At 48.7% G+C, this 25,112-nt stretch overlaps 2 protein-coding genes and 1 long non-coding RNA gene across 13 annotated transcripts in view; 1 reads left to right on the top strand and 2 right to left on the bottom strand.

Annotated features, from left to right (window-relative positions):
- shroom2a (shroom family member 2a) overlaps nt 1–12,241 on the bottom strand; it is a 32,993-nt gene extending 20,752 nt beyond the window's left edge. For 2 of the 7 annotated variants that reach the window (XM_084675835.1, XM_084675829.1), the window contains exons 1-3: nt 12,136–12,241; nt 9,434–9,647; nt 499–647 (exon numbers count right to left, since the gene is read on the bottom strand). In XM_084675835.1, the coding sequence (XP_084531961.1) occupies nt 499–647; nt 9,434–9,647; nt 12,136–12,209 (437 nt within the window). In that variant the 5' untranslated portion in view covers nt 12,210–12,241. Of the gene's footprint in view, nt 1–498; nt 648–9,433; nt 9,648–10,275; nt 11,090–11,194; nt 11,291–11,346; nt 11,790–12,135 lie in introns of those variants that run through there. The other 5 variants (XM_084675828.1, XM_084675830.1, XM_084675831.1 and 2 more) reach the window with 5 other exon arrangements.
- LOC146254555 (uncharacterized) lies at nt 7,711–9,675 on the top strand. Its single transcript, XR_014731463.1, has 2 exons — nt 7,711–7,995; nt 9,479–9,675. It is a non-coding gene; the product is annotated as an uncharacterized LOC146254555 (long non-coding RNA).
- A 689-nt stretch (nt 12,242–12,930) lies between the features above and the next one.
- LOC146254553 (sperm-specific sodium:proton exchanger-like) lies at nt 12,931–24,776 on the bottom strand. 5 transcript variants are annotated; one of them, XM_084675473.1, is made up of 28 exons: nt 24,756–24,776; nt 23,471–23,576; nt 23,218–23,312; nt 22,690–22,818; nt 22,407–22,572; nt 22,084–22,200; nt 21,805–21,966; nt 21,594–21,693; nt 21,174–21,314; nt 20,874–21,042; nt 20,638–20,719; nt 20,120–20,301; nt 19,883–20,023; nt 19,050–19,147; nt 18,613–18,729; nt 18,197–18,389; nt 17,684–17,866; nt 17,232–17,381; nt 16,845–16,896; nt 16,390–16,538; nt 16,064–16,186; nt 15,098–15,196; nt 14,589–14,738; nt 14,171–14,308; nt 13,898–14,089; nt 13,343–13,445; nt 13,200–13,246; nt 12,931–13,034 (listed from the first exon to the last, which is right to left on the bottom strand). In XM_084675473.1, exons 1-28 carry the CDS (start codon nt 24,759–24,761, stop codon nt 12,978–12,980), a joined length of 3,447 nt encoding a protein of 1,148 aa, XP_084531599.1. In that variant the 5' UTR covers nt 24,762–24,776; the 3' UTR covers nt 12,931–12,977. The 5 variants fall into 5 exon arrangements, with proteins under 5 accessions (XP_084531599.1, XP_084531600.1, XP_084531597.1 ...); XM_084675474.1 differs by lacking the exon at nt 24,756–24,776 and adding an exon at nt 24,371–24,627; XM_084675471.1 differs by lacking the exon at nt 24,756–24,776 and adding an exon at nt 24,178–24,222.
- Nucleotides 24,777–25,112: the final 336 nt, after the last annotated feature.

Below are 25,112 nucleotides of genomic sequence, written 5' to 3'. Positions count from 1 at the left end.
AGGTGTTTCCCACACCAGCTGGGGCGGGGTCTGATACACTGGAGAGTGATGTCACCCTCCAGCCACTTCCTCCCGTTTGTGTAAACAACCCTGAACTCAGCGGCGCGGCTCAATCTGGCTGAACAGGCGAATCCAGTTGGTGCGAGCGCAGGAGAGTGGGTCAATGACCAGGACCACAGGCCTGAGCCACACTGACACAGTAACCAGCTACATCACCAGCTACATCACAGCCAGGCCCGACCGACAGCTGGGAAAGTACCTCCTCGCTGCAATCCAATCATCCCTCTCTTTGGGATGTCGTCATGGCGACCCAGGCGAGAGAGAGAGAGGGGGGGGGGGGCAACAGCAGGTGTGCGCTCCAGAGCTCCAGTAGGGAGAGAGAGAGAGAGAGGAGAGAGAAGAGAGGGAGGGAGATATAGACAAAGAAAGAGAGAGCAAGAGCAAGAGAGAGACGGTGAGAGAAAGTGAAAGGAGGAGGTCGGTGTCTCTCGGCCGTACCTTTTCACCACCAGGGTGAGAGTCTTGTAGGAGCCCTTCACCAGGCAGATGGCCTCCTGCCTGTAGCCGCTCAGGGGGTAGTCGTTGATGTTGACGAGCTCGTCTCCCACCTGGAGGCTGACGGCCGCCGCCTTGCTGCCCTCCTCCACCTGGAACACAGGACACACTGGAGATCAGCCAGGACCCAGCCAGGGGAACAGTGTTTCCTCAAGGAGACCTGCAGTGGGGGCAGGTCTGTCCCAACACCCCCCCTCCCCCCAACCCTATATGTCGGAGCAGGGTCATGTAATAGCCTAATAGCTAATGTAATATTGCACATATTTTCATCCTATTTCCCCTAAAGAAATAGAGTTAGCCTACTTAAAGACACCTTACACGTATAAAGTATGTTCTAAATGGCATAAATGCTGCCAATAATAATTGACGTAACAACTTATTGTAAATGGTCAGTGGCCTAGCCTATTGATTAAGGTAGGCCCCTCTGAAGCATGTACACTGTCTGCTTCATTTGATCTTGATAGGCTAAGCATTCTGTAGAAAATAATAACAATATACCCACTATAATAATTAAAACTACCTCAGCATAATAATGCACCTAAAATACAAACGTGAGCAACGGCAGCAATCGCTGTCGAATCAACAGACGTGCAATTTCGCTAGCAGGGGAAGAATACAAACAACGAAAATCGCCAGTCAACTTCATTGAAATTTGCAAGAACTATAGTCAAATACAATAACAGGCTTAAATCAACTGACAACATAAGTTATACGACTTACAGTTCTCAAGGACGCACAAACGCAATCTCAACCGCGCTGTGAAGCGCGTGTCCGTGCTATTCTCCGACATGCACTCTAACAATCACTGCTGATATACAACCCTAACATTTTGTACAGCCCTATTTCTGATACCGCCGGGCGAGCCGCCACGGCAAAATCAACATGGCGGAAACACTGAGGACCTTACGCCACGGGGCACCAAGCGCCTTGGAACAGGCGAAAAGGGCATCGGAACAGACGAGGACGGAACGGGAACCCTTCAGAACTGACCGGAGCAGTGTTTGTTTAGACAGTAGGGTGGGGAGGTGTATTTCTAGAGAGGAGGCCTGGAGGGGGGCGTAAAAACACATCAAAGACAGCAGGTCAGGAACGTCTGAGCAGGAACAACAAACCACAGAGTGTTTGTGTCATGGAGGCCTTATTATAGGTTCCCAAGCTGAGGAGAGGCAGGCAGGACACCGCAGGGCCTTGGAAGGGCACACACCTGGAAAAACACCGGCCTCACCCCCCTCCAAGGATGCTGGGCTGGGCTGGGATCAGCCACAGAGGCACTGACCACACTGACTTCAGAGTGTTAACCCAACAGTGACGACCCGCTAGCCCAACACTGACGACCTGTTAACCCAACAGTGACGACCTGTTAACCCAACAGTGACGACCTGTTAACCCAACAGTGACGACCTGTTAACCCAACAGTGACGACCTGTTAACCCAACAGTGACGACCTGTTAACCCAACAGTGACGACCTGTTAACCCAACAGTGACGACCTGCTAACCCAACAGTGACGACCTGTTAACCCAACAGTGACGACCTGTTAACCCAACAGTGACGACCTGTTAACCCAACAGTGACGACCTGTTAACCCAACAGTGACGACCTGCTAACCCAACAGTGACGACCTGTTAACCCAACAGTGACGACCTGCTAACCCAACAGTGACGACCTGTTAACCCAACAGTGACGACCTGTTAACCCAACAGTGACGACCTGTTAACCCAACAGTGACGACCTGTTAACCCAACACTGACGACCTGTTAACCCAACAGTGACGACCTGTTAACCCAACAGTGACGACCTGTTAACCCAACAGTGACGACCTGTTAACCCAACAGTGACGACCTGTTAACCCAACAGTGACGACCTGTTAACCCAACAGTGACGACCTGTTAACCCAACAGTGACGACCTGTTAACCCAACACTGACGACCTGTTAACCCAACAGTGACGACCTGCTAACCCAACAGTGACGACCTGTTAACCCAACACTGACGACCTGTTAACCCAACAGTGACGACCTGCTAACCCAACAGTGACGACCTGTTAACCCAACAGTGACGACCTGTTAACCCAACAGTGACGACCTGTTAACCCAACACTGACGACCTGTTAACCCAACAGTGACGACCTGCTAACCCAACAGTGACGACCCGTTAACCCAACAGTGACGACCCGTTAACCCAACAGTGACGACCTGTTAACCCAACAGTGACGACCTGTTAACCCAACAGTGACGACCCGTTAACCCAACAGTGACGACCTGTTAACCCAACAGTGACGACCTGTTAACCCAACAGTGACGACCTGCTAACCCAACAGTGACGACCTGTTAACCCAACACTGACGACCTGTTAACCCAACACTGACGACCTGTTAACCCAACAGTGACGACCTGTTAACCCAACAGTGACGACCTGTTAACCCAACAGTGACGACCTGTTAACCCAACACTGACGACCTGTTAACCCAACAGTGACGACCTGTTAACCCAACAGTGACGACCTGTTAACCCAACAGTGACGACCTGTTAACCCAACAGTGACGACCTGCTAACCCAACAGTGACGACCTGTTAACCCAACACTGACGACCTGTTAACCCAACAGTGACGACCTGCTAACCCAACAGTGACGACCTGTTAACCCAACAGTGACGACCTGTTAACCCAACAGTGACGACCTGTTAACCCAACAGTGACGACCTGTTAACCCAACAGTGACGACCTGTTAACCCAACAGTGACGACTTGTTAACCCAACACTGACGACCTGTTAACCCAACAGTGACGACCTGTTAACCCAACAGTGACGACCTGTTAACCCAACAGTGACGACCTGTTAACCCAACAGTGACGACCTGTTAACCCAACAGTGACGACCTGTTAACCCAACAGTGACGACCTGCTAACCCAACAGTGACGACCTGTTAACCCAACAGTGACGACCTGTTAACCCAACAGTGACATGGGTGACCGGAGAAACAGGCCACGGTTAGGGAGTCAGGTGTTTACTCCTGAACACCCACCATGAGGACCCTGGACATCACAGGACACAGGAGGGGGGGCAGGGCATAGAGGAAACCAAAGGCTGAGGCAGAGAGAGAGAGAGAGAGAGAGAGAGAGAGAGAGAGAGAGAGAGAGAGAGAAAGAGAGAGAGAGGGGCAGAGAGAGGCAGAGAGAGAGGCAGAGAGAGAGGCAGAGAGAGAGGCAGAGAGAGAGAGAGAGAGAGAGAGAGGCAGAGAGAGAGAGAAGAGCAGAAAAAGAGGCAAAGAGAGAGTGGCAGAGAGAAAGAGAGGCAGAGAGAGACAAAGGAAGAAAGAGAGATTGAGAGAGTGTGGAAACTTGGAAACATGCAGTCAAGCTGCACAGCTGATAACGAGAGCTCCACTCCTCCACTGGGAGAGGGGAGTGAAGGGGAGAAAGGGGGAGGGGAGTGGAGGGGGAGTGGAGGGGGAGTGGATGCAGAATGACTCAGAGAGCTATGTGTACCTTTCCAACCCACTAGGCCGTGATCTGACCTTACGGCAGATGCCAGATAATATTCAGATGCCTCTGAATAATATTCACCTTTCCTCGTTTTTCCTACTAAAAGAGGACTCTTGGAGAAACACTGTATGGTGAACTGCGGATATCGATCGAAGGGAAACATAATATCGAATTCCTGAAACGGCGCGCAATGTTTGTTCTTCTCAGACACAGTTCACACACTCCTGTATGAGTCAGTGCCTCACACTCGACAGAAAAAGCTGTTGCCCTATCAAAACAGAGGAGGCTGGATGACATCACTACTCTTCTTCTTCTGCTGCTGCTGCTGCTGCTGCTGTTGGACATAACCGGTCTGAGATTTAACGCATGCAGAGACACAGAAGCCAAAACCCGAAACTGCCTGCAGTCACTCGCCTGCTAAAGCAAACACCACCAACACAGGAGACCTTATCTCAAAAGTCTAACGACGTATTCCACCTCAGAACAGTGCGAGACCAACCCGTCGGCCTCACACCATCCCAGCACTGGCTGCACACGCCCAGAGCACCCCTGATGTTTATTATTTCGAAATCAGCCGGGTCTCTGTGACATCCTGTGGTTGAGTCCACTCAGCGCTCAAGGAGGCAAAGGTTTTTTTTCTGGATACCTCAGTAAGCTCCCCCAACCCCCCCCCCCGCTCCCCAAACCCCCTTTACCCCCCCCCCCCCTCCCACAGAGAAATAATTCAAAACAGCTTGACAGGATCCTCTTCTCCACAGCGAGGAAAAGAAAGAGCTGAAACAATGGAAAAGAGGAAACCCAACTCTCTCTCTCTCTCTCTCTCTCTCTCTCTCTCTGTGTCTCTCTCTCTCCCCCCTCCTCTCTCTCCCCTCTCTCTCTCTCCCCCTCTCTCTCTCTCCCCCTCTCTCTCTCCCCCTCTCTCTCTCTCTCTCCCCCTCTCTCTCCCCCCCTCTCCCTCTCTCCCTCTCTCTCCCCCTCTCCCTCTCTCCCCCTCTCCCTCTCTCTCTCCCCCCTCTCCCTCTCCCTCTCTCCCCCTCTCTCCATATTACTCTTCTCACCCTGCTAAGTGGACCTGGGATGATGAGATCCCCTCAGCTCAAGGCTAGTCTTCCTCTACGCCAATATCCACCCACCCCCCAAACTCTCCTCATCCTGGACACCCCCCCCCCTACACCCCGTGTCCTGCCCAAAATAGCCAGATGTCCCTCCGTGGTGCGGCGAGGGAAGGATGTGGTGCCGGCGGGGAGGAATGTGCCTTTTTTTCTGCTGACGGGCGTCCTGTGCACTGTGCTGACAGGACACTGTGATCCCAGGGACTAAGTCTGGCCTACAGCTTCGCCTACGCACGGCTTAGCGCCGGAGGGTCAGAGAACCAGGTCTGGGTGTCTCACGTCGTCTATCAGCGTTAGACGAGTGCGGACGCGAGTCATAACTTGAGGCTCCCGTCTCTGGCCAGGCCTCCCACACATGTGTTCCCTGCTGGGGGCAGACTAGGAAAGTCAGAACACATTACAACACAGCCAGTCCTATGGCTATCTGACACATGCATGTTTAGGTATTTGGTGGGGAGCAAGCTGTCTACAGAGACTGTTTTTACGTGCCTGACCAAGCATCTTTCTATTAGACTTCCAGTGAAGCCAAAAGCCCATAGGTAGCCAGTTAATGAACATGTAAAGTTTTTGACACCTTGCAAACCTATTCCTTACACCTTATAAAACGCACACAAGCTATACATTAACACACACACAATCAAAAGCCCTGACTAGAAAAAGGAAAGATGTCCCACATCCAACATTCCACCGTCCACCGACATTCCGCTTCCATCAAATAGGAGTCTTCTCCCTAAGAGCTGTGAGCTAGTCCCTGCCTTCCCTGAGCAGTGAGCACATGCACACACACACACACACCCTCAGACATCCCCCTCTTGTCCAGCTCTGGTAGGATAGTCTAAACATTCCTGGTGTGTGTTCCCATCCATCCCCACCACCTCCTATGGTAAATAACCCTGAGACTCCAAAAAAACTACAGACTGAACAAAGTCAGTTTTTTTGTGTCAAAGTTCATAACAAATACAAAACTGGGCTAAGATACTCTTTCCAACAAGTTTATGCACTTAAAATGTTCCGTTCTGACTGCGGTTCTCCCCCCAGTGGTTGAGCAATTCCCAAACAGTCAAGACCAAGGCACAAACATGTCTCACAAAGAATTCTTAATTGGCAAAACCAGTTTGTGAATGTGGGTGATTGTTCAGGACATAAAACATGTCACAACAAGTTGAGCTTCGACATTTCCCTCCAGATTTCCCCCCTGCCTCTTTTAAAGTCTTTAGCAGAGCTAAAATGTGTTCTCTGAAAGCGTAAGGTGCGTGCAGTGTAAAACAGGATTATTTAGGTTTATTCAGACAGGGGACTTAAACAAAGTCCATGAAGACCTTTGGCAAAACATAAGGCGGGCACGAGTGGAATGTCGAGAATTTTAATGAGATCCAGATAATTTTTTTCTCCAAGTTTAAACAATGCTCCGACGGTCTTCAACCTTCCAAGGAGGTTTTATTCCCTTTCATTAAAGAATCCACAAAGATCTTAAATGAGGGAAAATGACTCACATAGTCTATCATTTCAGTCCTCCTCAGTGAGGACTGAGTGTTCCTGAGGCTATTATGACTGTGTACCTCCAACCCAGGCTGCTATGAGCTCACAGTCGAGCACACAGGAGGAACCAAACAGAGATGGATCAGGAGCAGATGGATTGGGAGTCAGGTGGCTGAGCGGTTAGGGAATCGGGCTGGTAATCAGAAGGTTGCTGGATCGATTCCCCGCTATGCCAAATGACATTGTGTCCTTGGGCAAGGCACTTCACCCTACTTGCCTCGGGGGGGGGGAATGTCCCTGTACTTACTGTAAGTCGCTCTGGATAAGAGCGTCTGCTAAATGACTCCATGTAAATGTGAGCAGTGTGATCTTTACAAGAGGAGTCTCTCCTTCAGACACTATCCAGACATCAGACTATAAAACTAAAAGGGTAACAGTTAGACTATATATTTGATCATACAGCTGATGTTCAGAGGTGGACTTGTCTAGCATCATCGGTAAGTCATGTCTCCGAGCAACAGCACCCCCGGGACATTGAGAGTTCAAGCATCTTGATCTTACCCTCTTCATCAAGTTGGATCTTCACCTGGAATTCAACATAATATAACCCGGCCTTCAGAATCAAAGACTGTGATCTGAGGAACACTAACAGAAGGATCTAGATCTCTAATCCTGGCTAAATTTATCACAGATGCCACATCATGCCATTCCAGAGGGCTTCGGGCTGTCAAGGATAATTCAGTACATTTGGAGAATAGTGCAAAGCTCCAACATTCCTCCCCTGTTCCTGGTACTGCCAGTTACACTAAACTACTCTACAACTTGACCCAAACACAGAAAGGGAATATAAAAAGTGTTGAGCCTTTCCGTATAGCCTTCTGAAACTGATATCATTAGATCCTATAAATCCCTCTGCATCATAAGAGTAGATGTTTTTCACAACCACATCTGTGTTAATGTAGGCCATTCCAATCATATCATCCAATCATTAATGTAAACCAATCATATCATCCAATCATTAATGTAAACCATCATTAATGAAAAAGACAGGCAGTCAAATTCTACCTCTCAGTTCGTTAATCATAACTGCATTTCTTAAATCAAAGACAGACTCGTCCTGGATTGGGCTAAAACAGTTCATGCGATACCTAGACAGATAAGTCAAAAATTAACATCTCACCAACTGGTTAGCGGGTGACCGTATCCACGGGAGGTCTCCTGCACCGTTTCTCTGGTATTCAGTGGCAAAAAAGAACTGAAAGCCTGCCAAGGCTGAACCCAAAGTTTCAAATGCCGCTGGGAAGTGGCTTACGCTGACAATTCACCACTGTGGCTGAACCATAAGCTTCCAGCCTACTTAGCAAAACGGTAAGAATTCAGATCATTTGAATCACATGTCTCTAAAAACCTACAGTGAGGGTACAGGTGGGTGCTTCTGGGCTACTCTGAGCTTGTGAACTGGCTGGGCCTCGATGGACTGGGGCCTGATGTGGCTGGGGCGGACTTTGGACTTGTTCTGGTCAATAGAGAAATGACACACAAGACTAAAGCAAGCAGAACAGCAGAATTCTAGATAAACAGAAGCTGGTGTTTCTCCGCTTCGAATTAACCAACAAGGTCCTTTGCAGTAAATCATTAACTACCCACCAGGGAGGCAGCAGTGTGTTATGTCAGACACAATCTGACATTACTGGCACTATGACAGAATAATCTTACCCTTTCTCCACACTGTTTAAACATAGCAGAAGTTGTTATACAGAGAACAGTGAAATGTTGTTCAACCCTAAATATAGCAACAGAACCCTACCTGTTAGCATAAAACGGGCCACAGTCAGGTTGGTGTGAATACCCCCCATATTCTAAGTAAACCGAAGCCATAGGATTTACGTTCTGGATGTTTCAACATGTAGAACCAACATTGGTTTGACCACGTGACAGTCGATTTGGAGTTTAAAAGAACCAAAGTTAAAATCACTATACCAAATGACTCTAAACTACAGCCCACAACGATCATTTACGGCCGGCTCTGAACCACCTGTGCAAGGAAAGGAACAGCTACCGCAAGGGGCCACATGAACACTGAACTTCTACAATGATGGATGACCTTGACCAACAAGTTGTCCGAAGAGTTGTTGGTTGACAGTTTGGTCGGTGTGTGGTCAACAGTATTTGTGTTGCCATTTCAAAGATTCCATCTCTAACCATGTCCATATGACAGAACAGCCAGCGAGCAGCCATGAGTTATTTAACGAGACGAAACACTGGAATGCTTGTCACATACAGTGTCTGAGAGAGGGATGGTGCAGGGCATGTTTGACATACAAAGAGACGTTTACAGTGGGAACAAGGAGAAGGCTGAACAAGAGGCCATCACTCTCTTAGGCTCACCAGACAGGTTTATGGAGCCCAAATATGACTTCATAGAGCAATGGTTGACATGAAAACTGGAGGGAACTAAGTCTTCAATCCTGGCTCCACTATTAACGTAATTCACTCAGAAAAGGTAAATTCCTCAGTTTTAGACAGTTCTGGCAAAGAAAAATGCTCATAAAGCATTTGTTTGAGTATGAGATAATGAGCAGGGAAAATGTGTGTGAGGTTAGGCGTATGACTCAAACATAATCGATGTGCATCTCTGACAAAACCGACTCATCTTAACGGATGTACAAGTCCTCCAGTACAACAAAGCAGGATGTATGCTACTATTCTAACAGCATGTTATCCATGTCGCTGTCTACAACATTTTGGGAAGATGTGGCATACAGGCCTCCTGCCAAGGTCACAAGTAATTAGCATCAACAAATACCTTTGTTATGAGTAAAGGTTCACGATGCTCTCTTCCTCCTCTCAGAGTGAAGCCCCAGGGAGCACCTCCAGACAGAAGTATATCCACAAGCCTCCAAGCCTCTCCATCCTTGGATCTCTGCTCCTGATCTGCTGGTCTCTCCATTACTTGTTGATAGCTTCCATCTACATCTGTGAGTCGAGGGTTACTCCTACGATGCCCAGGATCCATGGCACTTAAAAATGAATAAATAAAAAACAGAATGAGGGTGTGTGTATGTGTTTATAAGTTTTACTGATAGCACAATTAAATGCACAACCACTACTGGGTTAACACCTGTTCACACAGAGAGAGACACTTCAGACTCTAATGCTCTTATGTCAGAGAATTAAACACACCACGTTGTGTACATGATGTGACAACTCGTAAAATATTTCATCCTTTTCAGCAAACAGCTCAAATGTGTGTTGTTTCTGGTTTTTAAGTCAGTAGCAACCTCTTGGCCCCAGTACCAAAAAACGAACACGTTAGTAATACACGTTCAACTTAAAATGTAGATTGATCGAGTTCGTATACCACAATCCAAGAGTTCAGGGAATTAAATGGTTATTGATAAATATATGTTATACAAATAAAGACATTTAAGCCTCTGAGGGTTTGTTCCTTTAACAGCAAGTTTATCGAATAGCTAGTGCATTGCTTACTGTGAGAGACAAAAGTCTTAATCATATGTTGCTTAACTTTGACCGCCTGGTCTCGGACCAATGGTACCGATCGAAAAAGTAATTGTGAACGCTAACAGGTTGTTATGAAGAACAATTCTAACAAAAGCTCGCAGTCAATTACGTTTTACAATTACTTACCTAATGTTAATGCAACTGGCGGAGAATGTCCTTGTTTGTTTGTCGCGCTCCGCGATAGTACACAGATTTCTAAATTACGCATTATTCATTCTATTATTTTTACTTTTCAGCTAAATAACAGGATCGTATTTAAGTAAATACGCGGCAACAATTTGGAAAAATAGACAAACCAACTATTCGTTAGCTTGCTATTTAACTAGAAACCCTAAAGACTACTACATGGACGTAAGGATTAAGTTGGCTAGCGTTCCTCGCTAGCTAGCTTGAATGTAACCTGAATGGTCAGAGCGAAGGCTAGATTCTAAGTAATAGCTAGACAAAACAAAGCCGAATGCTCGTCCTACTAGTACTGCTTGCGTGATGGTGACGGCGTAACGTCGTAGCTGGTTTTTGCTAACATTACATGAATGGGTATTGTGTCTATAACCAACTGTTCACAGTTGTGTATCAATCAGTGTATTACCAACTAGACAATAAATTACAATAACCCAAGTAACTAGTAATAGATTGCTCTCTGACAATACATGACACTTTACTTCAGCTAGCTTGCTGCAGGCAGCCCTAAAATCAGTCTAGCATTTTGCTAACCATCTCTATCGAGACGCACTCCGAGCTGCTACTCAGCGCTCAACAGGTTGATGTCAATGCTCGACGATTAGAAAGGGTGGCGCACCACCTTGCGGTGGGTTTAGTATAGCTACCTATATGCTGCGAACTACTGTAGCAAACCTAACTATGTAGCAAACCCACTGCTAGACAATTCAGAAAATAAAACATAAAAATATGTAAAGTTTGCTCTAGTGCACCTGTTAGCTCTAGTGGCACTAGTAGTGCTAGCTACAGTAGTTACAGTACAGTAGTCTAGCTTGGGAAAAGGGGTCAATCAATTGCCATTCTTAACCATCTGGCAAAGACTTACCCTGTGCAACATTAACGACCTTGGCCGAGTTTCCCAGATTCGTTAAGAAGCTCTTAACGCAAAGAGATTCTTAGGCTAAGAAGCTCTTTGAAGCTCTTTGCGTTAAGAGCTTCTTAACGAATCTGGGAAACACGGCCCTTGTGAATACCTACTGTCGTTGCCAAATATCGCTGGGAATGTATTGTAGTGTACACACATGGCCAGTTAGCTAGGTCTATTTCAAAAGTTCCACAAAAATCACATATTGACTAAGAATTAAAATAATTAATGCCCACTTGCGTTACCATGACAACATTAGGCAACAGCTCCGCTGGATGTAGGTGGTATTGCATTTCCGACTTGCTACCCGACTCGTCCGGTCGTTTTTATTCTCCAGTCAACATATCCAAAACTGTCTCCCCCAATAATTCTTGTTGGATTCTCGAACCTGGCTCATACTACTAGCTTTTTCATAGAATATTTTTTCCAGATTTTTTTGCTAAATTTGAAACCAATCCGAAATGGGTAAACAAGCACCCCGTTTATTTGCTTAACTAAGCTACGTCAAGAAAAGTTGCCTGGAAATCTGCTCGCGGAATATCCTCACGCCACAAAAACAGTGTCTTCCCATCTGCTGCTGGCCGCTTCAACAAGGCCAAGGTCTAACTCTAACAGACTAACACTTTATCTGCACAATGACACTTTGCCATATGTTCCATATTTGTATTTTTATATAGCATATTACAGCTATTTCATAAATGTAAAATTCTTTACATTTAATTTTACATACTTAAGCCCCTTAGCATTAGTTAGACTTTGTACCTTTAGTATAGTTAGACTTGTTTAAACTTAAGATTTATTGTATGTTGAATGTATGCACCTTCCTGCCAAAGTAAATTCCTTGTCTGTGCAAACTTTCATGGCGATTAAAACCCCTTCTGATAATCTATCAAAAATAATACTTTGTTGCAGTGCGTGCGCGTGTGCCATGGAAAGGGAGCCAGGTTCCTCCAGGTACGTGTGTGTGACTCAGCATGTTGTTGTCCCTGTCTCCTAACGTCCCTTCTCTTCCTTCAGCACTGCAAAGCAAACAGAAGACATGTCCAGACCTGCTGGCAATGTGGTTAACGGCCCCCTCAGAAGAGGCAGCTGTACTGGAGGAAGCCAGGAAAGAACCAGACTCTGCTTCTCTAGGGTTAGGGTCAGGCCCTGCTTCACTAGGGTTAGGGTCAGGCCCTGCTTCACTAGGGTTAGGGTCAGGCCCTGCTTCACTAGGGTTAGGGTCAGGCCCTGCTTCACTAGGGTTAGGGTCAGGCCCTGCTTCACTAGGGTTAGGGTCAGGCCCTGCTTCACTAGGGTTATGGTCAGGCCTTGCTTATCTAGACAACACAGTGGAAGCAGTCCTCTTGGACAGTCCACCAGTATGAGGAGCTGTCGTTAGCCACACACTTGTCGCCTTTCTCTCTCAATCCCCTTCCCTCCCTCCCTCCCTCCCTTTCCACACCCCCAGAACAGAGTGTGCCCTTGCTGGAGGCTGTGAACGGCCTGGCGTGAGACGGTGGGGGCACGGACGCTCTCGCCAGCCTGATCCTGCCACACACCACCCCTGGCTCACCAGCAGGGGGCAGTGCCCGTCCAGACTCAGAGCTGCCACTGCACTAACTTCACCACCAGATCAGGACCAGAATTATTCATTTTAAAAAACTATTACAGTTGTACAGACCTGTTGGAACTGAAATGAAGACACACACTCTAGTGCTCTAGACTCTAGTTGATTCAGATTTATTGATTGTTTAAAACAGGTTTAAATTGATTGTCTGGATGCAGATGGAGTTGGTCTCCCTTTGATCTCCATCTCGATCTTGGAAAAATGAAAACACATTTTGGTTTAGCTCGAGTGAGCAGGTCTGGCGGGATAAGGCGTAGCGGGAGCAGGCCTAGCGGGAGCAGGTCTAGCGGGAGCAGGCCTAGCGGGAGCAGGTCTAGCGGGAGCAGGTGTGGTGTTGCGATTCAGGAAGATGCTCACCTGGACGCTGCTCGACCGTACCTCTGGTGTCGTGTCGTGTTCAGAAGCTGGAACAGAAACAGGCCTCAGTGTTCAGGCTACATGACAGTAACCATGTCACTGAGGCCTGGCTCCAGCACAGAGCTCCAGGACTTCCTGCCTACCTTTCCTTATCGCCGCGTGTCTCTGGCAGTGCTGAGAGCCTCGGTCACTCCTCACTGGGCTGGGGATGATCATCAGCTTGGTCATGCCGGATTTCCCCACGATCTGCACAACAGATCAGACATGCTGAACAGACGCACCAGCAGAGGGCGCTGACACCTCAGTGTGTGTTAGATGGTTAAGCGTCTACTCTGTGTATGGTAAGGCAGCATTCTTATAAAACTTTAAAGGTTAAATCATGAAAGGAGTATTTCAAATGCTAATGATGGCCACGGCAAACAGTGCGGTGAGAGAGGACCAGGGGCCAAATGGATCAGACTCTGCGTATGTTCATCCGTAAAAAGTAAGCATACGGAGAAAACGGGAAAACTGTACACAACGGTTTCCTCCGATTTATGAACACCTTTGTTGGGATATTCCAACACAGGGCCCAGCTCCCTCAGTACAGACATCCAAAAGGTCTCTCGGATATCTATAACGATTTGAGAAACACCCCGTACGCGTTTCTACGCCCATTTTCACGCGGGTCAGTAGCATGGGAGAGAGGGAGAGAGGACCTCGTGCGTGCTCCTGCTGATGAGCGCGGGGGCCAGGTAGGAGACCCGGAGCGTGTGCGTGTCGTCACAGCTGCCGTACACCACCACCACATCCTCCATGCTGCCGTCGTACACCATACGCTTCCCGTTTATCACCAGGTCCACCAGGAAGGCGTGGGACAGGTAGTCGCAGATTCGGTGGTAGCTCCACCCCTGAGGAGGAGGAGAGAGAGGCCCTGATGAATACCACACCATTAGACCTGTGAGTGTGTGTGAGCAGGGGGCCAGGTCTACCTGGTAGTCGATATGCTCCTGAAAGGTGCTGATGCAGATCTTCTTGGCCAGAGAGTGCCAGATCTTGTACTCCATTGACGGGTGAACGCGAAACAGGTCAAACGCTTCAAACAGCGAGTCGATGTCTATGAAACACGTCTGGGGACAAAATGCTGACGTGAAGAACCCTTCCAGGAACATCTACAATGTATTTACTGTCTCAAAAGCAACCTTTCACCCCAAAAAAAATGAATCAATGAATGAATGTGGTATTCTGTCGCCAACTGTGTCACGCCCACCCAGCGATAGTCCGGTGTGGGTGTGATTGAGTTCCAGTTTCTGTGCCTGAGTTCTGTCCCCTACCCTGACAAACTGAAAGTTAGGAGGTGTTGGTGGGTTAGTGTGGCTGTGTGTGATCCAAGGCCATGGTGGGGCAGACCTGAGTGGCGGTCTCACAGATGACGGTGGCCTCTGTCGGCTGCAGGGTCAGACAGTTGAGCTCCCCCAGGATGGACCCAGGGCCCCTGTAGTCCGTCACACGGCTCTCCCGGTCCACTGGCCCTCCCAGGCTGGGTTTGGTGCCCGTGGTCTGGGGGGGAAGAGAACACACCTGGTAGGGCGAAGTCAACACTTGGGGATAAAAGTACAAGTTGAGGAGCAAGAGCCATTCCAGATGCAAATGAAGAAAGGCTCCAACGAAGATTTTTTTCACTGAACTCTTTCAGTTTGTAACAACAAAGTTGACTGGGGCTATTGGTGAAGGAGGAGAGAGGGGCTGCTAGCCAGGGAGGAGGAGAGGAGAGGGGCTGCTAGCCAGGGAGGAGGAGAGGGGCTGCTAGCCAGGGAGGAGGAGAGGGGCTGCTAGCTAGGGAGGAGGAGAGGAGAGGGGCTGCTAGCTAGGGAGGAGGAGTACCTGTCTCAGGGTTCAGTACCTTGAGACCACCTTACCTTGACCATGCCAGAGACAATGAAGTGGATCCCCTCCGGAGCCTCCTTTTCCTCGATGATGGTGTCCCCAAAGTCAAAGTACAGGAGCTTGGCCACGCTCTGGAACAACAGCGGCCAATCAGGACCAAGACACTCAACACCTCATCTGAGTGGAACCATCTAAGACCAGGGGCCAAATGTACCAAACTCATCCATACGGATGAATACGCATGTTCATCCGTAAAAGTATGCATCCAGAGAAAACAGGAAAACTCTTTTTTTCGATTTATGCACACTGCGTACGCAACCGATATCGCACCTCCGTCTTCATAGATTCCACTTGTGATTGTGCGCACGTGAACCGGCTCGTTGTTTGACCTGACATGGTTGATGAAACACCAATATTTTGTCAGGTTTCTCAATAAACTTCTCTTTGAACCCACTGACTGTGAACAACAAATGATTCTTAATGAGAAATGGCCAAGGCAACTCAAAAGAAACTTCACTGAATGTGAAATGGAGATCTTAATTTGCTAAATAGGAGGAGCGTCTTGTTTGGTGGGGGTGGATTGGCTTATCCCCGACCTGTCTCGCTGAAATGACCCAAATTCACACTTTTTCTTATTGGCTAAATCGAGATCATTGGCATCATCTGTAGATAACCTATAACCTAACCCTAACCCTATATAATGTACTCCCATTGTAGATCAAGTAAAACTGTCATTTGTTCCGCATGCACTTTCCCTCTGCCTCCCGTCCCTCTGTGTCGCCGTGTCACGTCTTTAAACATGGCGAGCGCGGGGGTTCTAAAGAGCGCCGAAGGTATGCAAGACGATCACGGGATCGTGGGATTTTCCCGTCAATCGGGAACGGGGTTTCGCCCGTACGCGCGTTTCCCTGCGTCCCGTTTCCCATGTGTGGGCCGCGCCTTCGTACCCGTGGCCCCCCCCGGCTGTTCAAGCGGCCCCCTGTGAAGGGAGATGGTACCCTGATGAAGGCGATCTCCTCGGGGAGGTGGAGCCAGGGCAGGCTCTGTAGCAGGTCCTCTGCTGTCGGGGCGGGGATGGTGGGCGGGAAGTTGATCAACTTCTTCATCTTGATCTCGATCGTCTGTCGAGGGGGACAGGGGGACCTTCTTATCGACGTGGTGGTTTACCACGAGGGGCTCTACTGGGCTTCAGAAGCTACTCACACATCATCCCAGCCTAGGAGGCAGGGTCACAATGAGGAACTAGGGGTTCGATATGGTACTGTAAACAGAGGCGACGACGAGATGCATTGTGGGAGTAAGGACGAGCAGACGCGAAAAATACCTTTTTCAGTGTTGCCGCCTCGGTCTCATCTAAGAGGCCGCCGGACAGGAGCGTGTGAATGGCATCTCTCTCGTTGTTCAGCACCGACCGGATGGCCTGTCTGGTCTTCACTGAGATGGCGATCTCTGGATAGTCTCGCTGTAGCATTCCTGAGGAGAGAGGAGGGAGGGGACACACACCATGTAGCCACCACAGAGCTCCTTTCCCTCCTCCTGTCCGTCCCAGTACTGAAGCTGTGGTCGAGCAGAGATCTATCAGCCTGACCAGCAGGTGTGTGTGGGTGGATGGAAGGTGTGTGGGTGTGTTTGGGGGTGTGTGGGTGTGTTTGGGTGTGTGTGTGTTTGGGGGTGTGTGGGTGTATTTGTAGCACTGTGTGCCACTGAGTCCTTGTATTGCTACCCAGAACACATTAGGACAGCAATGAAAAAGCACCCGTGTGTGTCTACTAGCCTTACCCATCTCCCTGGTTGCATCCTGCCTGTTGGTCTCTACAATCTCTTTCAGTCTCTGCAACACAACAGGCCATATGCTGATTTCAAACCTGGACTCCCAGACATTATTAACCAAAGTTGAGCTTGTCTGCATAATACATCCACACATAATACATTACATTTAGTCATTTAGCAGACGCTCTTATCCAGAGCGGCTTACAATAAGTACAGGGACATTCCCCTGAGGCGAGTAGGGTGAAGTGCCTTGCCCAAGGACATAACGTCATTTTGCACGGCCGGGAATCGAACCGGCAACCTTCAGATTACTAGCCCGATTCCCTAACCGCTCAGCCACCTGAATACATACACTCCTAGTACACACGCTCATCCTAACACAGGGACTTGGTCCACCTGGGAGATGCTAAAGTCGTCTGAGATGTGGTCTATGATCCTGCCGACAGCCTCTTCTCCTACCACGTAACCCTTGCCAATGTCGTAGCCAAAGCTCAGCTGCTTGTGGATCTGGAGGTTGGTGAGGGCGATCATCTTGGGGATCAGAACCTGGAACAGAGGCCGTGTGAAGGTCGTGTCTGTGCAACTCAGGAGTCAATGTCACAACACTGCAGCCAGGGACACTTCTGCTCAAACGACACCATGTGTTCATTCGACAGGATCTTTTATTCAAACCCTACATACCTGCAACATGTTGATCGCCAGTGAAATGCTCTACCACTGAGCTGTAAGCACCCCATCTCACCTCTTCATCTTCAGCATCCCGATTCAGGCTGTCATCATTCATGGGCTGAAGACGTCTTGTGGACGAAGATGAGTGTCACAAGAATAATGGGTGTGTCATGGCGTACCTTGGTCAGATGAAAAACCCGAAGGATGCGCAGCATCTTGAAGGAAGACACGATATTGATGGTGTGGAGGTCCTCCCTGTCCACCATGTCCTGGACGATGATGTCCACCAGGGCCAGGATCATCACCACCACGTCCAGGTGGTTCCAAGGGTCAAAGAAGTAAGCTGCCCTCATGGCCAGCACCTGCGGGAGCACAGACACCTGCTACCACCGTCCACCCATCTCCTGACCCACCCACCCATCTCCTGACCCACCCACCCATCTCCTGACCCACCCACCCATCTCCTGACCCACCCACCCATCTCCTGACCCACCCACCCATCTCCTGACCCACCCACCCATCTCCTGACCCACCCACCCATCTCCTGACCCACCCACCCATCTCCTGACCCACCCACCCATCTCCTGACCCACCCACCCATCTCCTGACCCACCCACCCATCTCCTCGACCATCCATCCATCCGAATCTTTACCCCATCCGGCCATCCCTTTTCCCTGCACTCCTCCCCTACCTTGAAGATGGCCTCCAAAGCATAGCCGACGAAGAACAGGTAGTTGAGCACAGAGATCTCGTACTCGTAATGGCCGAGGGAGGGCACGAACTCCAGGACGATGATGAAGATGTTGCACAGGATCAGCATGTAGACAGAGTACTCGAAGGGCACGCTGAACACCACGTCGTAACACCAGCGGAGCACGGGGTGCCTGCAGAGACGGAACACAGACTCAAAAACCTGTGGCGGAACCTCGGAAAGTTTGCAAACGAATCGAGTCTCGATCCGCGGTAACAGAGAAATAATAGACTTGTCGCAAAACAATACGCTTTCGTTCCAAAGTGATATCTGGACGGGGGTGTGTTTGACCTCCCTCTGATCTGTTCCTGTACTTGTCACACCGTGAGCGACACATCGGTTTGCAGCTGCCTCACCGGGGTGGCTTCAGTTTCTCCACCTTGTGGTACAGCCAGTCTTCTAACCTCCTCTTTATGGTCACGAACATGCCCTTCAGCTCCCAGTGCTTCTGGATGTCCTGTATGCCCATGAACCTGGTCAGGAGGGGAACAGCTGCTTCTCATTCTGCATGAGGCTGTGTGCTGTGGAAGGGACTGTGTCACGGCTGGATGGAGTATGTCAATGTCGGTGGAAGTTCGTGACACACATCCAACATTGCCAGGAACGTGGCCAAGTTATCTATTTTCACGCGTTACATTTATGAACAGTGTGTATCTCTGTGGAGTGCTATGTCAACACTGGCTGGTGGGGGAAAACGCTCCATATGGGTCATCAACTGGTCCATTTACCGCTGACAGATTGGACCCCATGTGACCTCTGACCTCCAGACAGGAAGTGAAAAGCGGAGACTTACTTCCCTTTCTGATCCGTCACATTCTCCACTGTGTTTATTAGGGTCCTTGCAGCCTGGCGGTTGAGCATCCCAGAGCTGTACTGCTTCCAGTAACTCATCTGCAGGGGGGAACCACAGTGTGAGCACCATGCAGTAACAGTGGAGCAGGACCGCATGGCTCTCAGGTCATCTACAGGGGGGAACCACAGTGTGAGCACCATGCAGTAACAGTGGAGCAGGACCGCATGGCTCTCAGGTCATCTACAGGGGGGAACCACAGTGTGAGCACCATGCAGTAACAGTGGAGCAGGACCGCATGGCTCTCAGGTCATCTGCAGGGGGGAACCACAGTGTGAGCACCATGCAGTAACAGTGGAGCAGGACCGCATGGCTCTCAGGTCATCTACAGGGGGGAACCACAGTGTGAGCACCATGCAGTAACAGTGGAGCAGGACCGCATGGCTCTCAGGTCAACTCTGACGGCAGTGAAGAAAACCAGAGAAAGGCTAAGGAGTCTTCACTAACTTTCAAACCTAATGTCATTACAGAACTTTAAACCCCATACCAAATTGTTTTATGAATGATTTCTCAACTGGACCTGCGTACTAAACATTCCAAAATGCAATAATGATCACGTCTAAATAATGTCACGAGTCAACATAATATGGTGTGCTATCTTAAAGGCTTTGATTCGCATAGTCCTGTAAATAAGTGTAATAACACCCTCTAAATACTATGAATACTCTATCCATCCTTAAGTACTCCTGTAAATCCCAATAACATGTACAATAACGTTCCCAAATTAAAGTATTTGTGGGCGAAAGTGTGGGGGTGAGAGGCGAGGTGGAGCCGACCTTCTGGGCCTTGAGGATGCGTATGCGAGCCTCTTCCAGCATGTCCTCCAGCTCGCGGGGGGCCGGGGTGTAGGAGATCCTCCTGTCACAGTCAGGACATGTGGTCATCCTGGACATCGGGCTGAACTCCTCCACTTCCACCTGAAGCCCGCACGCACACGCACGCATTAAATGAGACACCATTCACCAACGCTCCTTGAAGTGTGTTTGGTGCTTGGCGGCGCGGCGCGGCAGTACCGTGTCACCAGGGGTCTTGTAGGGGTCTTCCATGAGGACCGTGATCTTTGTCATCTCCCAGTTGGAGTCGGCCAGGAAGCGGTCCATCTTCAGCATGCTCAGGGTGTTCTCAGTGCTCTCCTGGATGCGCTGGATGGCGTTGTACATGGCCTGGCGTCTGGGCATGGACACGTCACACAGGCCTGGGAGACCGGCGGGCAGGGACGCGTACACACGAGAGTTGGGTTAAAAAACCTTGTCGATGGAATCGTTTCATGATTAGATCAGTCATTTAGTAATGGAGGATTCGATAACCCCTCGTGTATTAGCCACCGAACCAGAAGGGATGCTGGGCATCATGGGCCATCCACTGACCAAATAACGGCTACATCGAGACTTGACGCCTCTTCCATCAATCCCTTGTTTCTAGTCAGACTCAGGTTTCATGTCAAGCCAAACCCAAACCCTAAAACAAAGAAGGCCATCTCGAATGTTGCCTGAAGAGTCTTCCGAGGGCCCTGCCCGCCGGTGCCCCTTACCCAGGAGCTGCAGGAGCCAGGGCATGGAGACGGCATTGATGAGCAGAGTCAGCAGCACCATCCCTGAGACCAGCACCAACACCTGGGACAGCAAGGGGGGCAACACGCGCTCACGTTCAAACACGGCACTCAACAGGACGCCCAATAGCTTCGAGGGAGGGGGGGGGTTACGTGACGAGGCGCTTGTTGTGGCGACGGGCCCGAGGCCGCCGTGAAGCCCCTCTATTTGGGTTCACCTTGTCTCGCACTTCCAGTTTCATGTCTTCAGTCTGGAAGGCCATGAGCATGAGGCTGAGGCAGAAGGCTCCCTTGGTGCCTCCCCAGACGCACACGGCGGCCCAGCGCCAGCTGAAGCCGTAGCCCATCCTCACCAGCAAGGGGGAGCACAACAGCACCGTCACCAGCCTGGGACACAGCAACCAGGATGTCAGCCTTCACAATACCTTAACTCGGGATGGGTTTTTGTTTTTTTAGCTTTCGTTTGAACGTTTTGCGGGCCGGTTCTCCCGGCAGGTGCCCCCCCCCCCCCTTCTCACCTTATGACGTACATGAAGAGGTACAGCACTATGATGTTGATGTAGTCGTTCAGTTCGGCGTGCTGAAAGGCTCTGCCGATCACGATCCCCACAATGAAGAAGATGAGGGTGTTGGCCAGGTAGGTCAGCGTCTCCCAAAATCTGACAAGCGCAAGGAATCACATCACGTTGTTGATCTCTGCATTTCTCTTAACTCTTAACCCTCTCAGGAGGTAACCCCCCCCCTCCCCCCATTCAAATGAATAGTCGTTACCCGGCTTCCACAGAGCTTGATAACGACCCATTCATTTGAATCAGGTGTGCTGGAGCAAGGAAACATCTCAAACGTGCAGGACAGTGGCACCTGAGGACCAGGGTTGCCTACCCCTGATCGAGAGTCTAATCTACTGAGGAGCGACTGTTGCAAAGTGGGAAACGTACCGTAGGAGGAACACCTCAATCTCCGGGCTGAAGTTGACCGTGTCTAGCAGCAGGCCCATGGTCAGGACCGAGATCACGCCCGCCATGCCCAGCCACTCAGCTGAAAGGAACCATCGTTCAACCGTCTTCTTGACGAGAAAACAGGGGTTCTACTTGGTCGAACTAAAACGTCAGTTGGAAGTACGATAACGTGCCGATGACTCCTCCTTACAGATGTAAAATGTGATGTATGTCATGGCGAGACTTATGGTGATCTCGATCAGTCCGTCATTAAAGATGTACGACAGCCAGAACATGATGAGTTTGGCCATGATGAAGCCCAGGAGAGGGCTCCCAAACACCTTCAACACCAGCTTGACGCTGAATGACTTTACTGTGGAATGACAACACACACACACAGAGTATGAACACATGCAGTATCAAATCACACTTATAAAGAATGTTCTTGACCATTTCTATTGATCGATAAGTTTGACGGGTTACACTACACCGTTGAAGTTAACGAGATCCACGGCCAGGTCTTTGAACGACTCAAACGCGATGAAGGACGTCCCCTCGCTGAACAGAGACTCTCCTTCCATAATCAGGATGAGCGCCTTGGACGTACCTAATGCAGATCACAACATAGCTGCAGTGGCCTGTCAGCTCAGCCTGTTTGACAGAACACGCCTCGCTTTCCACCAATCAAAACCACCAGACGGTCGTCTCTCCAATAAAGACGCAGATAACAGCGAAACAAACAGCACAACCCAATAGCCTAATCCTCTCCACAACCATATACACTACAACGACACTTCATGTTTTTAAACATACCAGACTTGCGGAGTATACTGGAAGTTATGAAGCAATCAAAGGTGCTGACAATGGACCCAAACATCATGCCAATGTACCAGTCCCACTCGTAGGCGTAAACTTCCACCACCAGCACTGCTATCAAGAAGCTGGTGAGGAGGCAGCCTGGGACAGCCAGGAGAAGGACCTGCAGGCAGGCAGGGGGGGAACACCACCAACCCACCCATGTGTCACTGGTGTCAGATACTGCCGGTCGGGTCAGTCCACAGTCGAAACTGCACCAAGAATAGGGCTTCAGACTCACTTGTGAGAGGGACCTTCTGAAAGTGTGCGACTCGATCTCGAAGGCACTGCTGAAGATTAGGACGGGCATGAAGATGTCCGTTAGCATCTTGGGGGAAATGTCGGCCAGGTCGGTGGTGAAGTGATTTACCTGGAGACAAAATCAAAGTGCTTGAGTTTCTGGTGGCGTCTGCTCCAAATACCCAGACACGTGACACCACGTGAAGCCGTGGCCACCAAAGGTCATTTGATGGGTTAAATCAGTGGTTCTCAACCCTGGTCCTCAAGTACCCTGTGTCCTGCATGTTTTAGATGTTTCTCTGTTCCAACACACTTGATTCAAATAAATGATCATTAGCAGGCTTCTGCATAACTAGGTAACAACCCATTTATTTGAATCAGGTGTGTTGGACCAGGGAAACATCTAAAACGTGCAGGACAGGGGGTACTCAAGGACCAGAGTTGAGAACCACTGGGTTTAATGACGGATAAAGCAGTTGTATTCGTGAGCGCGAGCAGAATTAGCTGTTCATTCAAATGACATTCATACCTTTGGGTAGTGGAAGCTTAAAGTGCCCATTACGATCCCACACACGGTTAGGATGACAGTGTAGGGCAGCTTTGTGATCAGGCTCCTCACCACAGCTGAAAGAATAGTTCGTACAAAAACAGCGTCACTCCTGATTTCCAATATAATCTTCCGAATCAATCTGGAGCCCTAACATGACCAACATTTCTATATAGTTTGGCTTCATTTCGTTTGGTTATTGTATGTTGTTTGAGTTACAAACTAACTACATTACCTCCAACGATGCACGCGCCAAAGCACGTGAAAAGGACTCCCGGTATGTCGTCAGTGTTGACGTAATACCATTCATTCGTGACGTTTGTCATGGTCTCTTCTGGATGCTGGCATGGAAGGAATACAAGAGATCATCTGACAAGAGATGTGGCGGGCAGATGTTCCGTTTGTGACTAGGTCGACATTGCTATTGAACCCTATCATTAGCTATATGTTCATTGTCAAAGTATCAAAGTGAACTTAAATCTAACTACAGTAGGCTACGCGTGTACACAGGTCGGTAAAAACTGAAAACAGTGGCTACTGCGCCCTGCTAAGTTAGCTAGCCTATCAGCTAGCCTGGTACTGTACTGTACTTCAAAAACAACCATCACTTCAGGGTGTTTAAAAAGCCGTTAAAGATTAGCGTCACATATGTGATCGTTTGAATGCGGGTCCCACAATAAGGTCACACATTCATGGCACCTACTATAAGCAAAACTAGAGTAATGAATACATATCCTAAACTATTTATGACAATATTGCTAACAATTACATATTATATACACTTAAACGATGTTCACTATTCACACGTTTAAACTGCTAAACTATCGATAAACTAACCATCAGTAGAATCTACAACAATAATATAATTATAAATCCGTTCAACCATTTGAAAACCTTCAAATCACTTCAGGGTGTTTAAAACCGTTAAGGATTGTCACATACAGTATGTGCGTTTGAATGCGGTTCCCACATGATCCCACAAAACTATGCCACAAACGCTTTAGTATGGCTTCAAAATGTACATACAGTATGAGAAGGCTAAGTAACACTAGCATGGTAGTAGCATTGCTACGAGTATTATGCCAGGTAACTTAGCCTGGAAGCTAACTAAAGCCGTTTCAGAAAAATAACTTACGTTGTTGGGACCGTTGTAAATATTAGAAGTCGCGCAGCTAAAGGGTTTATACTAAACTTTCATAGTTAGCGCGCGGTGATCCGATAGCGCCAGGGTCATCTGTCTCCTACTCAATCCTACTACAGTAGCCTGGGAATTGTAGCCTAGTTTTGACCTAAATAGTATTTCTGACTGGTAGGCCTACATGTCTAGTCTATATAGTTTATAGAGATGTTGCCGATTTTAACCCTAATTATTAAATCACCAAAAGAATATCCTAATTAAAGTTTTATTTACCAACTTTTGGAGTCTATAGCTTACAACGTAGGCGCAATGCACTTTCCCTCAAAATCTCAGGATGTAGGCTGGTTATCATGCACTTTCCTGACACATAATGCAGACCAACCTGCATGCTGGTCTTGCCTTGCCAGTAGGTAGTTGGTGTTATTCTTCTCCTAAAATTGTATTTTTTGGAGAAGAAAAATACCTGTACATTATTCTGACGTGGTCACATGATCCATAACAACTGAACCATTTACAAGTGAATTAAACATAAAGAGTAGACGAAGTTTGTTCAGGAACCCTTTAAAAAAAAGATAGGTAGACAGTTTCATAGCATATCTCAAATTCAAACACAATTCACACGCAAATTTATGTGATGAGGTATCTGAAGGTTGATAAATCCATGGCTCCTTGGTGTATTTCAGTGTAAAGGAGGACGTTTTCTGGAGAAACTACTTCTACAGTGTGTCGCTGATCAAGC

Source organism: Hypomesus nipponensis, chromosome 16, assembly GCF_054491055.1.
Source record: "Hypomesus nipponensis isolate SF chromosome 16, ASM5449105v1, whole genome shotgun sequence".
Lineage (NCBI taxonomy): Eukaryota > Metazoa > Chordata > Actinopteri > Osmeriformes > Osmeridae > Hypomesus > Hypomesus nipponensis.
The sequence above is the reverse complement of the archived record's forward strand: the minus strand, read 5'-3'. Positions and strand labels throughout refer to the sequence as shown.